Consider the following 18,102-nt stretch of genomic DNA (forward strand, 5'->3'; position numbering starts at 1 on the left):
AGGACAAGATGGCTAGGACCCTACACTGTGGAGAAATGCAATGACAATGGTTCAGTTCTGATCAGAACCATTGATGATGAAACCATCCCCATGCTTGTTAATGGACACCGGTTGAAAATCTACAAGAAACACCTCTCCAAGCAAGAGTTGATTGAAGGATTGAATAAGTTAGTTATGGTAGTGGAGCATGTCTTAACCTCCACTTCACCCACTCACTGAAGAAAAAAAGAAAAAAAAACAAAAGATAATAAGGACTCAAATGAAAACCTCCATGAGGCGTTTGAGTCCCATCATTGGGTTGAAAACCTCTCCTGAGGCGACCTAGTGGTGTCAAAAAAGAGAAGAAAGAAAATAAGATCCCTAGGTGAAAACCTCCCTTGGAGGCACCCAGGGCAGGCAACTAGGGTGAAAACATCCCTTAGGCACCCTGGTTGTTTTCAAAAAGAAAAAAAAAAAAAAAGAAAAAATAAAAATGAATTTCCAGTTGTATTGCAGGTGCAGGAGGACTACAAGAAGCAACAAAAAGTGCCAAAGGAGATCTGAAACTAATACTAGCACCTATCCTATCTTCCCTCACTTTTCTCCATCATTCTTGACATTCTTTTCACCTCACTGTGCTCCTTTTTCAAAAACTATGTTTTCTACAGGAGGCCCTGTGTTTTCTATAGGAGGCTCATGTAGAAATTATAGAGAGCCAGAAATGGATTTTAAGGGCAGGTTGGGGAATAGGGAAGCTTCATAAAGGGTTCATAAATTCTCTTGCAGCCTTCAAATCTCTCTTCCATCATTCTAGACCTGAATCATATCCCACACACCATTCTTCTCCCTGCACAGAAAAACAATTTTTTAGAAAAAAACAAAAAAATAAGAGAAAAGAATAGCACCATTCACCTCACTTGAAGCCTAACCAATACCTCTCCATCTCTATCTGCATTTTTGGCATCATCCTCACAGCTCCAAACATAGAAAAATTTCAAAGGGAGAAGCAGCTACAGGAGCTCCTGTAGGAATTCGTGTAGCAGCTGATCCCATTAAAATCTAGCATCAACAGCATGAGGGTGCAAATCTGAAGGTTGAAGCAGACACTTGAAGATCATATCTAGCTAGAAAGGAACCTGCACACAGCACAACCTCTCAGCAAGCAGACAAGCATGCATCAAAAGAAATAAAGGCATGAAACAGAAGGAAAGGCCGCAACACCTCACAACAAATGCATTCACATCTCAGGTACGTGACTAACCCGCTCCTCTGTTTGCATTGGTATAATTAGAGAGCATGCAACAACAACGAGATGGTTGAGGCTAGTTGGGGTTGATGTGGCCAGTTAACTTGGCCACCCTCATCTAGTTGACTTCACTCATCCGAAGGTGTCACCACACGTGCGCTTAGTCAAACTCAAGAGAGATGTGAAGGACAGGTAGTGGAGGCAATGGGAACTCCGATGCAATCATGAGGGGTGATTACAAGGAAAGGGAAATGATGATAATGCAGTGGGGATCAACGGTATGAATGGGGCCAACGTACACTTGGCTAGCTCACCCTCCATCATCGGAAATATCCATAAAAAGACATAAGTACTCCTTGCCGAAGCACTCTCACCACCTTTCTCCTTCATTCTCTCCTCGAAACTCCACTCCTACTACCTTCTCGTGCCCCTATAAGCCTCATACCCATCATTCTTCGCTGATCTCTCCAATATCCCTGCTCTCGTCATTTTGCAGGAGCACTTATAGGTTCTATAGGAGAACCTACAGGAGGGCTCGCAGTGTTCTATAGGAGGGCCAGTAAGCTATTTTGGAGAGGAAAAACACAGTTTTTAGCACAATTCTTGGGTTGCAGAGGTAGGTTCTTGGCATGCCTCCATTGAATATCAAAATATGCTAACAGTGGTTTAGTTTTTGAGGAGAAAATAGAACTGTTGGGTGGAGGAATTCCATAAAAGAATTGTTGCTTCTTTCTTAAAAAAACACAGTCTCTGTCTCTCTGTTTCTCTTGTAAAAAAAATTATTCTCCCCATTTCCATAGTTGGTTTTCCAAGGAAACATAGACAAAATGACAGGAGGTTTCATGAGGAAGGAGCCAAACAACTCCTCCAGGCTCCATGCACACCCCCAAGTAGTGGACATATTCACAAGAGCCATCTGGATGAACTTTTTTGAGAAATTTTGAGGGTTTGACAAGGAAATTTCTCAGGAATTTTCCCACTCATTGATACCTCACTCTAGAACACATTTCACTGTAACTTTTAGAGGCCTTTCCATGGAGTTAACCCCTGAATTTATCAATAGGGTCACTACCCTTCCTCTTGGGTTGCCTTGGAGTAAGGATGAAAAACCAATTGGCCAGGCTGCTAAGAAGAACTTTTTCAAAAACAATGAAAACCCTATAGAAGATAAGAATATCATAAGAAGGGCTAACATACCATACCCTTGGGATGAAGTTAGCTATCAGATAATCAAGTATATTTCCTGTGAGGGAAGGTATAGCATTGTCTATGGTTACCACTTTATAATCATGCATGAATTATGGTATGGCATGGAAACTCCAGCCCCTCAAAAGCTCAACACCCCTTACTTCCTCCTGCAGTCCTTCATTGACTCCAGTATTAAAGTAAAAGCAGGAAATTTAGACCAGCTAGCTCACCATGGGTTAATCAAAATTTCAGTGGAAGAAGCCCTGCATACATTTACAATCCCCATAGCATGGGAAATTTTTTGAAACATGACTGCTGAAGATGACATAAAGGCCTTGAACTATGATATTAGCCCCACTAGTAGTGAGGAGGAAGAGCAGCAAGAGGGAGAGGGAGAAGAAACTGGTGATTTAGAGGAACAAGAAGGGAAGAAGAAAGAAACCAAAAGAGAGAAGGAGAAAACATAGACAGAAATAAAGACAAAAGGATGAAAAGGGGCAGAAAACACAGAAGTGTCTCCTGAAACCCTAGAAAGAGAGGCAACAACTACTCTCAATGCCCTCAACACCCCAATTAAACCAAAACAAAAGAGGAAGAGACAAACTTCAATGTATTTGAGGGCTATGAAGAGCACAAGGATCAAAATAGGGAAACCCTAGCCTTCTTCTAAAGTGCCTATTGTTATTGAAGATTCGCCCTCTGCCCAAGGAAAAGAATCCCCTTCCAAGGGACCTATTACTTATGAAAGGGGGACTCCTAGATCTCCCTCATGGAAAGAAAAAGTAGAACTACAGGACTCAAAAACAATTCTACATGAGGCACAGACTATTCTACAGGAGACCAAAAAACTTGAAAAAAGGGTAGAAGGACAACCACATGCTACAACAAAACCAGCGATTTGCGCCAGATTTAGCGCCAGATTTTAGTGCATCTTTTTTGTAATTGTGATGAGCAACCTGGCGCTAAATCTGGCTCTATTGTTTAATTTTTAAAGCGTCCTTTTTTGCACCTGATTTTGCATCCTTTTTCACGCTAGATTTTGCATCATTTTTTGCATCAAATTTTGAACCAAAGTTTTCATCTTATTTTATGACAGGTTTTGCTTCTAGTTTTGTGTCATTTTTTGCATCTATTTTTCATTCTCTTTTGCTTCCTATTTTGTGTCATTCTTTGCTTCCATTTTTGCACCATCATTTGCATCAAGTTTACACTGTATTTTGAATCCAATTTAACGTCTTTTTATGCATCCATTTTGTGTTAGTTTTTGCATCTAGTCTTACGCCAGGTTTTGTATCTAGTCTTACACTAGTTTTTGCTTCTATTTTTGCACCAGCTTTGGTTCCTATCTTTGCACCATGTGTTGAATTTGATTTAGCACCAAATTTTGCATCCATTTTTGTGCCCATTTTTGCATCTTTCTTTGGACCATTTTTTACATCCACATTCACGTTTGATTTGTCTCCATTTTTCCCATCTCATTTTGCACCATATTTTACGTCATTTGTTTCATCCAATTTTGCATCATTTTTAACACCATCTCTTGCATCTAATGTTACATCATTTTGAGCATCCAAATTTTCATTTATATTTGCATCTTATGTTGAGTCATGTGTTGTGTCCACCTTTGCATCTTATTTTGTATCTAATGGTACATTCAATTTAGAGCCATTTTTTACGTCTACTTTTGTATTTGTTTTTGCACCAAGTTTTGTATCCAATTTTAAGCTATTTTATGCCCCTTTTTGCACCATTTTTTTGTGTCTACTTGTGTCGAATGTTGCACCATTATTTACACCGACTTTTTCATCCAATTTTGCATTTTTTTGGTGTCTAGTTTTACATCGTTTTCACCATCCAAATTTGCATCTTTTTTTGCCTCATTTTGTGTCCACATTTTCATATAATTTTGTGTCTGAGTTCGAGCCTAAATTTGCATGTGATTAGGAATAATTTTTTACATCCAATATGACATCCTTGGTTTCACCTTTATTCAGCCCCATTTTGCATCTTGTTTTATGTCTTTTCTTACATCTTTTTTTTTCCTTTTTTGCACCCAAGTTTGCATCCCAAATTTACACCATTATTTGCATCATCATTTGGCATATTAATTTGTAACGTTTTTTGCTTCTTTTTAACGCTCAACTTTGTATCTTATTTTACATGTAGTTGTTGTCTTTTTTTGCATCTAATTTGGTGCCCATTTGTGTGTCCTTGTTTTTGCCCAATTTGATATCCTTTTGTATGCCATGTTTTGTTCCCTTCTTTGTGTCAACTATTGCACAATTTTTCACTTCTAATTTAAAACACTTTGTATGTCAATTGTTTGCATTTTGTATTAATTCCTAGTTTAACATCCAATTTTACTTTCAATTTTGCATCCATGGTTACATCCGCATTTGACTTCTTATATAGAGTATATTTTTCTTTACATATATGACCCCCTTTATAGATTCATAGTGAAATATATGATAGTTTCTAAATATCATTAAAGCAGATATCACAATTCAAAATCATTTATAAAGAAATTTAAGAGAAATTGACAACATCCATCCAAAAAAATAACAATGTGTCATTAACAATTTTCAAAACATGTATAAAATAGCAACATAATACTAATAAAATCAGTATTATTTTTAATCAAAACAAGTAAAATTCAAATATGATTAACAAATCAAAATATTTCATGAATATCGTTATTCTACGATAAATTAACAACATACATAAATCAAACTCATCGTATGATTACAAAATCAAAATGTCTCATTGATATAGGGTAAATTCACAACACCCATCTAAACATAGCAATGTCATTCTACACAATAATTTCTTCATAAAAAACAATGCATGTGCATGCCTAGCTACCACCACCAAGATCATCCTCATGATCATCTTGACAATCCTCATTACTCTGATCCACATCATCACCAACACCGCAACTATCATCATCATCTCCTCCTTCACCACCATCATCCTCATCCTCATCCTCATCATCTCCTGATATATGTTGAACATAATTTGGATCATCGTCTTGGCAATCATTACCTATAGCATTCTGACAAAAAAAATCAATATTACATGTTAGTATTAATTACATAACACAACGCATGTTTTTGTTATACAATGTTAACCATAAAATGAGGTAAGATATAATATCTAATAGTACTAAAAAATAAATGAAAATACAACAAATTCAACCCATCTCTTTTGCTACAACACCTCCTTTTCCAAATGATTTGGAGGTCTTCCATATTTTAGTTCCTATCAATCAGTAAATAGGGAGAAATTAGATAACAATGACTTTCTTCTAGTACAAAATTTATTAAAAAAATATCACATGTTTAATATACTTACAAAGGTTGTTATCAGTGCTTTTAAACCTTTCTAGCCACTACGATGAGTGACTTTTGTCTTGGTTAACCTCGCCTTGGATGCCTTGTCCTTAAACATAAACCAATTCAATTTATTTTCACACAAATACATGTCTAAGATACTTATAAGTATTAATACATTCTAAATAATGTTTAATGAAAAATTCAATACCTGAATGCTCTCATTTCCGGCTTTTCTTTGTGCATCCAACTTCTCATATGATTTTACAAGTTCTTTCCATACTTTAAAAGGTATGTCAATAGGTCTTTGTTTCAGTCTTTGATCTTGAGGCATTTTTTTAATTTTTCTTGTTTGGTTAAAAATTTTGGTTAAAAAAAACCGAACAAGTAATTCACATCAATGGCATGGGGACTCTATGGATATGTGTAAAAAAATGGCTATAAAGAAAACATCCAAAAAACATATGAGCTCTCCCTTTGATGGTCACTTGGGGCATATGGCTGGAAAGGAACAACTCCATTTTCGAAAATCAAGGACAATCCTTTCTCAAAGTCCTTCCTAATATTTGCTCCAAATGTCTTAAAATGAAAAACAAAATTCAAACGTCATCCTTAAACATCTCCCTTAAATATAACGTTGGACCATAAATTCTTCACTTTTATTGTTATCGGCTCTGGAATGATTTTTCTATATGCAATTATATAATGAAATATGTGTGCACTAATGAAAAAACATTGAGTTTCATTTTTCATAATCACAAACAATGAAAAAAGAATCACACGTAACTAGCATCATTTTGGAAATTTTATATTTATTAAAAATCTTTAACATGTTTTCCTCCCATATCTCATAAAAAGGAGTGAAATTTTTTATATACTCTCCAATAAGCACTAAAACAAAACCACCGATTTGGAGGTTTTACACTAAGTTTTTCAACATCGAGCTTACTAGGGCTTGCACCACCGGGGTTATTAGTAAGAATCTCATGAGGTTTGCATAGCCATGATTATTAGAATCAAAATAGTTGGATTTGCACTAAAAAATAGTTCACAGAGCTTTCCTGCTGGGGAGAAAATCACAAGTTCAACTTCTACAGTGCAGAGCACCAAGAGCTCGTAAGCTTTCTTCAGCAATCCACCTACGTTTGGAAAATGTAGCCTGCCTGCTGGCGATGTTCTCAATCCTCTTCCTCTGCATCTTTCCCCTCACTATTCTTGTATGTCCTCTTTCGTTTTTCCCTCCAAACAAACCCTCTCAAATTGAGAAAGCAGAACAACTCACTCGATGAGAATCCGAATCCAATTATCGCTTCTAACAATAACCCAATACGATACCAGAAGCGATTACACAAAACCTGAATGACTCTTCATTTGTTTTGAAAAGAGCCAAGCATATACTTCTGACGAGGGTTTCCGTCTCAAGTCTGGCTCGCAGGACGTCGCTTAGTCAATTGCGAGAAAAGTTTTCCACCTGCCTGTCACATACGGTTTGTCACACTATATATTAAAATAAGGTTGATCATACTAACAATAAGGTTGTATAGTTTAAAAGGAGGGCTCTCCTCACTACATTTGGTTGTTTTATAGAAAAGATTGCTGGAATGTGTAATGTGAATGCTCTGCTAACTGTTTTTTAAGCATTTGGAAGTATTAAAAACCCCTAGGATAATTAATGTAAGACCTGTTAATTAATGTGTAAAGATGGCTATTGTCCTTGGGCTACCTTAGCTGTTCGTGTTTAGTGATCTGTGGTATTATGACTCCTCAAGTCACTATTAAACCATGAGAACCATGCCCAGGCATACTAGTGTGACATTGTGTATGAGAACCAAAACTAGACTCCTATAACCTCCTTTTTCATCCTTTAAATTGCAGAATTAACTGACTGTTCTAGTAATCGTTCTTGATCACCTGAACATGTGCACCCTAAATAATAAGAATAATACCCTGTAACATATGAATAGTCCATCCTGTGCATGTAGGATATGCACATGAGGTCCAATAAAATCACTAACCAGAATACCAGGTGTTATTAAAGCCTCTACAGGTTGATATATATGAATGTTACAGTGTGCAGGAGTATGATTCAATTCCATACGAAAATACAAAACATCTGATAGGATTTCCTTATACCTCATAGGCAAACAACCATTGTCCCTTCTATAGATGAGCAGAATAAGTGCTTGGTTCTCTACGCTAAATAAAGACAAAGTATAGTACTTATTGCTGACAAAATAGGATTTAAATCGTGGTTCAATTACTTGACATTCAGCTAGTCACAGAATTGTAGAGTGCATAATCATAAGTGATGTTGCGAGCCTCATTGCTCAAAGTCTAAGGGTCTTGCGAGCCATAATCACAGCCATGTATGGCATATCTTGTGATTATGGCATTTTATGAGGTCAATTCTTGTGAAGACATTTCAGTTTATAATAAATTTTGAACCTCAACAGAGTTTTGGCAAGACCTGGCTGAGCTAGGACATCAACAACACAGCTGATATGAATGACATAATATAGCCTCAAGAGGGAGCCTCTTTTGTTTCATCACTCTAACAATCTATGAAGTGGTGGAAATCATAACAACTTCCCCTTGAATATGACACCTAAACTGAGTACAAATCCTAAATGATGCAGCCCTTGGTGCATGTCTCTCAAAGTATCGATATTTCAAATGTTGAAAGCTCTTGTGCCCATTTGATATGCATTTCATTGCAGTTCCCCTGAAGAAAGAATCTTATAAAGGTGAGGCCATGGCCAATATGTTAGCCATATCCATTGGAGTTGCCATTGCTTGACAACTTTAGTGTGATCAGTCCCACCATGATTCACATGGGCTTCTACTCAACACTGGTTGTTGCTATTGTAAGACTCTTCAAGCTCATTGAACCCAAAGTATTGATAAGTGTATTCTTTGGGTCTCTGGTTTTCAAATTCTGCCTATGTTTTCCTCTCAGTATCATTATTTCAAATGCTGAAAGCTCTAATTCCCATTGTTGTGTATTTGATTGTGGTTTCCCTGAAGAAAGAAGCTCATAAAGGTGAGCCCGAGGCCAATATGTTGGCCATATCCATTGGAGTTACTATTTCAGCTTATGGGGAGGCCAAGATGAATGCATGGGAGGTGATTCTCCAGTTAAGTGTAGTTGCATGTGAGACTACCCAATTGGTTCTCATACAAATTCCACGAACATCAAAAGGGATTAAGTTGAATCCCATCACATCTTTGTTGCTCCTTGTTGCCTTGTTTTTCTCAGCACCCCCTGGGCCTTAGTAGAATACCCATTTCTGATAATCAGGGTCTCTTCCTTTGATTTGGATTACATGACATTTTTGCTTGTGCCTTGGCTCTTAATCTTGCAGTGTTTCTTCTGATAGGAAAGACTTCAGCCTTGACTATGAATGTTGCTGGTCTTGTCAAGGACTGGCTGCTCATAACATAATCTTTGTCTGTAATAAATGAAAAGGTTACAGTCATAAACTTGAGTGGGTGTGGACTGGCTTTTCTGGCTGTCTGTTACTATAATCATCTGAAACTTCAAGCTCTCAAGTCCAATGACAACCAACCAAAGTACCTCAGCAGTGCAGCTGATGCCAATGATGAAGGAGAAGGTTTGATAATGATGAGTGGGAGATTCTCAATCAGAGATTCAGAATCAGTAGAGAAAAATCAAACTCAAGCTTTCGAGAATTTCTCGGGTTGACAGGGTATTATTGCAGGTTTGTTAAGAATTATGGGAGAATAGAAGCACTTGTACAACATTATTGAAGAAAGATGCATTTTCATGGACTCCAGAAGCAATGAAGTCCTTTGAACATCTTAAAGAGGTAATGTGCCAAGCATTGGCCTTAGCTATGCCAAAATTGACAAAAACCTTTATTTTGGAATGTGATGCCTCAGGAAATGGAATTGGTGCTATTTGCAGTTGGGAACATCTCCCTAGGACAATATCAACCAAGCACCTCTACTCAAATATGACAAACATATGTTGCTTACACATGCATGTAGCATTTGCCAAAAATTCCATGGCTACCTTACAACATGATGTTGGGTAAAAAGGCGAGTGATACATGTCATAAATGCAGAAATAGACACTGAAACATAGTAAAATGCTGAAAATTCAAAATAGACTTTCCTCCCTCCCTCACTCTACAATCTTGAGGACAAAACATTGTATATGGGCTCTCAACACCAGTAGGCAGCCACGTATCACATAGATTTGTAAAAAAATTGCCCTCAAACAAGAAAAAACACAAACATTTCCAAAAATCTGCTCTTAAACAGTCAAAAATCCCACAGATTTTGATAAATCTACACAAAATCAACAGTGAAACACATGAATATGGATTTCTGATTAATCTACCCAATCTCTATGGCAAAACACTCAGAAATCTATCAATTTCTTCTTGAATCACCAAATCAGCAACCACTTCTCCCAGATATACAAATCTCACCAACAATACAAGGAAAAACAGATCCAGTCCACTGCCAAATCATCTGATCGGCCAATAAAACTAAGAAATTTCAATGATTAACTATCTACACAGGCCTCTATTTCAATTTTTTCAAGCTTTGTCTCCAAGGGCTCTGCAACTGCTCCCGCACTTCAAAAAATCGAATCTTGTCTTCCTCGCTTTGTACGAGATACGCAATCGAATAACCCAACAACGTTAGAAGAAATATCATCGGGTTCTGGAGGTTTCCAAGCAGACTCAACTTTCAGCACCTTAATTAGTGGTTGGGGTAAAAAGTCAAAACCAGTTCCTCCCTCTCCTCAAAATTTGTAAAGAAAGTTGATAATGCTCCTACCACGGAGCTTCCTTCAGAAAAAATTCGAGTCACAACCCTTACCCTATCTGGGTCTGACTTCCTTGTCTTCCTCTTCCTTGCTGGGAGACTGACAGCCCCATCTACATAGGAAACTCTCTTGGAAAGTTTCTAGATAGTTCTGAACTGAAGCATAAACAATATGTTTGTCCTTGTATTTGTGTTGAAGTTTATCTAGAACAAGCTCTTCCAGAGAAAATAATCCTCAAAAATGGAGACTGAATCCATGATCAGACTCTGGATTATCAACAGATCCATTACAAGTGCAAGCTTTGTCACGAATATGGTCGCTTTGCCAATGATTGCAAGTCCAAAACCTCTGTTGTAAGTCCCTCAGGAGAATGTCATGTCCCTAAGAAAACATGTGCAAGGCATGTCAAAGCTGGATCTTCGTTCAGGAAAGAGGTTGTAACTACCACTCCTTCTAACCCTTTTGACCCTTTCACTACCCTTCCTGACATGGTAACCAAACAACAGAATCTGTTTGCCCTGAAGCAGATGACCCTCCTGTTGATTTAGTTAGTCTTTAAACCTCTCCTGTCATATCTTCCTCTCCAATAAAAAAGAAAAACCTTCAGTGGACAACACAGACCCCTCACCCCATGACCCTGCTAACTCATCTCTCATTGAGAAGACCTCGCTAGTTGAACCTATTAACAACGAAGGGTCTCCTGTTCCTCATCCTAATAGGAACATCAACGCCTCCTGCAAGTAGAAGAAATCAGACTCCTGGGCTGATGGGGAACATCTTGAGCATGTTGAAAAGGGATTCAAAAAAATGGGAAGAAAACCTCACAAGGAGAAAAGAGATGACGCCACTGCCATTGAGAAAATATTAGGCAAGCAGAAAACATTAGAACAGCAACACAAAAAACCAGCAGAATGCCAGAAAGGAATCAATGAAATACAGGGACAAGAAGAAGGAAGCATTTCTACGCACCTCTCAATAAAAATAATTTCTTCGAATATAAGAGGTTTGGGGAACACCATCAAAACCCTGGCAGTAAAGGATATAATAAGGACTGAGAAAGCAGGCATTTTATTCCTTCATGAAACAAAGATGGATGCAAATGAATTTGAAAAAGCCAAGCAAATTTGTTGGGCCAGCAGCAAAGGTGCAATAGTCAGTGCGAGAGGGGACTCAAGAGGCCTTGCCACCCTATGGAACCCATACAAATATCAAGAACTAGAAAAAAAGACAACTAGTTCTGGATTAAAACTGTTTTGAAAGACTGTGACAAACAAAACTGTGGCAGTAAAGAAAATCCATCTGGGTAAAGCCAAAGAAGGTGTTAATGTAACTGCTTTAAGAGAAATCAAATTATTGAAGGAGCTTTCGCATCCAATTATAATTCAAATAATAGATGCATATCCACACAAACAGAATTTACATATTGTCTTTGAATTCATGGAGAGTGATCTTGAGATTGTTATAAAAGACAAAAACATAGTTCTCTCCCCAGCTGATATAAAATCCTATATGCAAATGACGTTGAAGGGGTTTGTTGTTTGTTATAAAAAATGGGTTTTGCACAGGGATATGAGCAAAAAGTGCAGTATGTTGGAGCATGAGCAACTGGGGAAGTTGGTCTTCATCAACTACAACATTTGGATGCTCACAAAACAATTGTAGGCAAAGGATCTAGATCCAATTTTATTTGATAAGGTTGATCTAGTCTTTCATTGGGTCTTGGAGGATGAATCTCCTACTAATGATTTGAGTTGGCTTGATTGAAAACTCTTGGGATTCTCTAGTGTTTTGTTATCTCAAATAGAAACACCACATACATTTGTATTACAATTGTTGCTTTTGTCTAGCGATGTGGTCTCTACCCATAGCTATGGGTAGAGAGTGAATTTGATATTGTCCTAGGTAGATGTTCCCAACTACAAGCTATGGGTAGAGAGTGAATTGGTGCTATTTGCAGGGAACAGGCCAGTCATTCACAGTGAAGAAGATAATGACAAGATTAGTGTATAATGATGGACAGGATGGTGCCATGGTGCCAACCTAAATCTCAAGTAAGGAGACATCTGTTCATCAATTTGTCAAGAAGCATGGCCTACAATTCAATTGCTCTAAGCCTGTCACTTCTTCCACCTGTCAAATAAATTGTTTCCTGTTTGTTTAGTTGACTATGGTTCTAATAAATATACTATTGTTTGATGTAAATAGACAAAACAAAACAAAAAATATGGAAAGTTGTGACCCCATTTTCTAACTACAAATTGAAATCGGATTACCACAGTGACCACCTCTGATTATTGGAATAAAAAAGGGGGTGGGTTAACCCAATACGATACCAGAAGTGATTACACAAAACCTCATTGACTCTTCATTTGTTTGGAAAAGAGCCAAGCATATACTTCTGACGAGGGTTTCCGTCTCAAGTCTGGCTCGCAGGACGTCGCTTAGTCAATTGCGAGAAAAGTTTTCCACCTGCCTGTCACATACGGTTTGTCACACTATATATTAAAATAAGGTTGATCATACTAACAATAAGGTTGTATAGTTTAAAAGGAGGGCTCTCCTGACTGCATTTGGTTGGTTTATAGAAAAGATTGCTGGAATGTGTAATGTGAATGCTCTGCTAACTGTTTTTTAAGCATTTGGAAGTATTAAAACCCCCTAGGATAATTAATGTAAGACCTGTTAATTAATGTGTAAAGATGGCTATTGTCCTTGGGCTACCTTAGCTGTTCGTGTTTAGTGATCTGTGGTATTATGACTCCTCATGTCACTATTAAACCATGAGAACCATGCCCAGGCAGACTAGTGTGACATTGTGGATGAGAACCAAAACTAGACTCCTATAACCTCCTTTTTCATCCTTTAAATTGCAGAATTAACTGACTGTTCTAGTAATCGTTCTTGATCACCTGAAGATGTGCACCCTAAATAATAAGAATAATACCCTGTAACATATGAATAGTCCATCCTGTGCATGTAGGATATGCACATGAGGTCCAATAAAATCACTAACCAGAATACCAGGTGTTATTAAAGCCTCTACAGGTTGATATATATGAATGTTACAGTGTGCAGGAGTATGATTCAATTCCATACGAAAATACAAAACATCTGATAGGATTTCCTTATACCTCATAGGCAAACAACCATTGTCCCTTCTATAGATGAGCAGAATAAGTGCTTGGTTCTCTACACTAAATAAAGACAAAGTATAGTACTTATTGCTGACAAAATAGGATTTAAATCGCGGTTCAATTTCTTGACATTCAGCTGGTCACAGAATTGTAGAGTGCATAATCATAAGTGATGTTGCGAGCCTCATTGCTCAAATTCTAAGGGTCTTGCGATCCATAATCACAGCCATGTATGGCATATCTTGTGATTATGGCATTTTATGAGGTCAATTCTTGTGAAGACATTTCAGTTTATAATAAATTTTGAACCTCAACAGAGTTTTGGCAAGACCTGGCTGAGCTAGGACATCAACAACACAGCTGATATGAATGACATAATCTAGCCTCAAGAGGGAGCCTCTTTTGTTTCATCACTCTAACAATCTATGAAGTGGTGGAAAGCATAACAACTTCCCCTTGAATATGACACCTAAACTGAGTACAAATCCTAAATGATGCATCCCTTGGTGCATGTCTCTCAAAGTATCGATATTTCAAATGTTGAAAGCTCTTATGCCCATTTGATATGCATTCGATTGCAGTTCCCTGAAGAAAGAATCTTATAAAGGTGAGGCCATGGCCAATATGTTAGCCATATCCATTGGAGTTGCCATTGCTTGACAACTTTAGTGTGATCAGTCCCACCATGATTCACATGGGCTTCTATTCAACACTGGCTGTTGCTATTGTAAGAGTCTTCAAGCTCGTTGAACCCATAGTATTGATAAGTGTATTCTTTAGGTCTCTGGTTTTCAATTTCTGCCTATGTTTTCCTCTCAGTATCATTATTTCAAATGCTGAAAGCTCTAATTCCCATTGCTGTGTATTTGATTGTGGTTTCCCTGAAGAAAGAAGCTTATAATGGTGAGCCCGAGGCCAATATGTTGGCCATATCCATTGGAGTTACTATTTCAGCTTATGGGGAGGCCAAGATTAATGCATGGGAGGTGATTCTCCAGTTAAGTGTAGTTGCATGTGAGACTACCCAATTGGTTCTCATACAAATTCCACGAACATCAAAAGGGATTAAGTTGAATCCCATCACATATTTGTTGTTCCTTGTTGCCTTGTTTTTCTCAGCACCCCCTGGGCCTTAGTAGAATACCCATTTCTGATAATCAGGGTCTTTTCCTTTGATTTGGATTACATGACATTTTTGCTTGTGCCTTGGCTCTTAATCTTGCAGTGTTTCTTCTGATAGGAAAGACTTCAGCCTTGACTATGAATGTTGCTGGTCTTGTCAAGGACTGGCTGCTCATAACATAATCTTTGTCTGTAATAAATGAAAAGGTTACAGTCATAAACTTGAGTGGGTGTGGACTGGCTTTTTTGGCTGTCTGTTACTATAATCATTTGAAACTTCAAGCTCTCAAGTCCAATGACAACCAACCAAAGTACCTCAGCAGTGCAGCTGATGCCAATGATGAAGGAGAAGGTTTGATAATGACGAGTGGGAGATTCTCAATCAGAGATTCAGAACCAGTAGAGAAAAATCAAACTCAAGCTTCAGGATTAGGTATTTAGATCATTAATATTGTCTTGTGCTAGAGATTACTGTTCTTGGATTGGCTCCTCTATGCCCAGATCTATTTGCAGGGAACAGGCCAGTCATTCACAGTGAAGAAGATAATGACAATATTAGTGTATAATGATGGACAGGATGGTGCCATGGTGCCAACCTAAATCTCAAGTAAGGAGACATATGTTCATCAATTTGTCAAGAAGCATGGCCTACAATTCAATTGCTCTAAGCCTATCACTTCTTCCACCTGTCAAATAAATTGTTTCCTGTTTGTTTAGTTGACTATGGTTCTAATAAATATACTATTGTTTGATGTAAAAAGACAAAACAAAAAAAAAAATATGGAAAGTTGTGACCCCATTTTCTAACTACAAATTGAAATCGGATTACCATAGTGACCACCTCTGCTTATTGGAATCAAAAAGGGGGTGGGTTATGCACAATCCTCCGTATCATTTGCTATTACCAGAGATAATTAAAGCCACCCTAAACTCAAGTCTTAACTATGCTGATAGGGTGTTTGGGGAGGGGGATCCCTTACCAACCCACTATAATCTGCACAAAAGCATCCTAAGAACATATGCAAAGTCAACCCTTCAATGAAATGATCCAAGAATATAGGTACTCAAACATTGATTTTATCAAAGAAAAATAGAAGACAGAAAGAAAAGATCATAACAAGGATTAGAAGAGTCTAAGAACAGTGCTCACTGTCTACAGAGCCAAGACGAATGCAGAAGAGTTCTTCCTTCAGTTCCCCATCTGAGAAATCAGTTGCATGCCAGACCCAAGTTTTATCACTACCTGCGTGCTCCTGAAGTGACATTGGGGAATGAACTGCAAGGCAAAAAAAAAAAAAAACAATATAATCCAGATAATAAGGATCAACACAAATTCTCGGCACAGAAAGCCTCTTAAAACTTGGACGTAAGATAAGCTATTACAATCTCAGGGGGGAAATTACACAAAAAAAAAAGCAAACAAACAAATTTACATACTTAAATGATTTGCACATATTTTCAATGTCTTAGATTGCCTCATGACCAGCCGAACCTTTGTAGTATCTTTGTGCTTAAGAAACTTTACTGTTCCTACACCACGCTCCTTCCATTGATTCCCATCCTTGTCAAACCTGTACAGCTTCGCCTTCCTGCAGGGTCAAACATATAAAAAAGAATGGGAATATTAATAAACAATGAAACTGCATTAGGATCATTTTAAGAGCCCATGGCATCCATTAGAAGTAACGTCCGCAATATCCCACCATATCAAATGCATTCAAAGATAAATTACCAACGACCTATTAAAAACACAGGAGATATTCCTTAACATTACCGAAAAGGATCCCACAAAAAAGCTCAATAATAACATCAAACATGTAAGAATACAAATCATCAACTATTTAATAACAAAAGAATGCTCATCCCATACATCCCCATAAAGTACAGAAATGATCAACAGCCTGTTCAAAACATCATAGAAAGTCAATGAAAACAGTTGACAGAAGACCAAAACAGACATATGCCTGAATCATACCACCTCACAACATAAAAAGACAAATCACCCTAATGCCAATAACCAAAAGACAGATTATCAAATAGGCCCAATTCAGTATTCAATGGCTAATCCAAAAACCAAAAAATACGAAACCCCGTATGCTTAACAATAACAAATGACCATCACACCCCCCACTAAGCCAGAATAACAGAGAAACCATCATAGATTCTTCAAAGACATTGAAAAAAGGATGGCCTATAGTTCAACAAAATATAAAAAGACTCGTCAAAATACAAAACCCCCAATGATAACAAATAAACCATCAAATGCATCCCCGAAAAAATCTTCATCGGCAGCCTATCAACATAGGAAAATAATTATTACAGACCATAATGAGATCAAAAAATGTTGATCAAAATATCAATGGGACATCAAAACAACAAGAAACTCGCAAAATACACAGAAAAGCAAAACCCTAATTACCCGATAAAACAAACCATAGCCCGCTAAATTCATCTACCATAGAGTTTCTTCAGCACCCCGTTGAAATGACAAATCCGATCATCATCAACAGGCGAACAAAACATCGAGAACCCGATAAAAACAGATCTTACTAAAAAGGAGAAAAATTAGAAGTAAATAACTGCCCAAATGCATCTTCCTTATAGTCAAGGTCCCATTTATGTGCACAGGAAAAGGGCCACCGAAGAGGCCATGAAAACAACTTTCAACTGAGAAAACAAAATCATGAAATAGCCATGGATTAAGAAATTTACATGTCAAGAAGGACATCCTCCTCTTCTTCGCCCGTGTTGACAGTAACCTCCTCAAGCTTAACAATGGGTGCAACCTGAGCTCCAGTGTTTCCGGCATCATCCTCGTTCTCTCTCGAATCGTCATCTACTGCCCGTGTAAGAACAGGATCCTCCTGAGTTCCAGCCATCCCAATACCAGATAGTGCACAGAGGGAGGGCTCGAATGAAATCGATGGATCCAAAATATGCCAGAAACTCGCCCAATATCAGACACGAATGCGAAACCCTGAGGATTTTGGACAAAGGATTTAACTGTGCAAAAATGCTTTGAAGGCAAAGGGCAAAGAGGTCGACGGAGAGAAAACTCTCTATATAAGGGTTTTTGAGGTCGATGGAGAGAAAACACTCTATATAACGGTTTTGAAGAGGCAAGGCCGGTAGCTGTTAAAGATTGAGAGTAAAAGTAGCATCGTTAAAGATAATATAATAAATTATTACAGGGATGGTTGGGGGGTTTCAAAGGGAGAGAAGGCCATGGAATAACCCCTAAATCATCTCCAACATGAGAGGCCTACTTCATTCATGTTGTCATGTTGGGACCAGAGGTTGTTGTGC

The 18,102-nt window shown here is 37.8% G+C and overlaps 1 protein-coding gene across 1 annotated transcript; it reads right to left on the reverse strand.

The window, feature by feature from the left end:
- Nucleotides 1–5,636: 5,636 nt before the first annotated feature.
- LOC149266055 (ran-binding protein 1 homolog b-like) lies at nucleotides 5,637–17,675 on the reverse strand. Its single transcript, XM_089406993.1, has 4 exons — nucleotides 17,509–17,675; nucleotides 16,234–16,385; nucleotides 15,947–16,072; nucleotides 5,637–5,851 (listed from the first exon to the last, which is right to left on the reverse strand). The coding sequence occupies exons 1-4, from the start codon at nucleotides 17,673–17,675 to the stop codon at nucleotides 5,802–5,804; spliced, it is 495 nt and encodes a 164-aa protein (XP_089263119.1). The 3' UTR covers nucleotides 5,637–5,801.
- Between the last annotated feature and the right edge of the window lie 427 nt (nucleotides 17,676–18,102).

This window comes from Pinus tabuliformis, chromosome 6, assembly GCF_031772625.1.
Source record: "Pinus tabuliformis cultivar Carrire ecotype Pingquan chromosome 6, CPIR1, whole genome shotgun sequence".
NCBI lineage: Eukaryota > Viridiplantae > Streptophyta > Pinopsida > Pinales > Pinaceae > Pinus > Pinus tabuliformis.

Coding starts and splice junctions, on each gene's coding strand:
- LOC149266055 (XM_089406993.1), bottom strand. CDS start 17,675: ATGGCTGGAACTCAGGAGGATCCTGTTCTTACACGGGCAGTAGATGAC. Junction 16,073..16,233: donor AATATGTGCAAATCATTTAA/GTATGTAAATTT, acceptor TTTGCCTTGCAG/TTCATTCCCCAATGTCACTT. Junction 5,852..15,946: donor TCGTCTTGGCTCTGTAGACA/GTGAGCACTGTT, acceptor TTTATGTTTAAG/GACAAGGCATCCAAGGCGAG.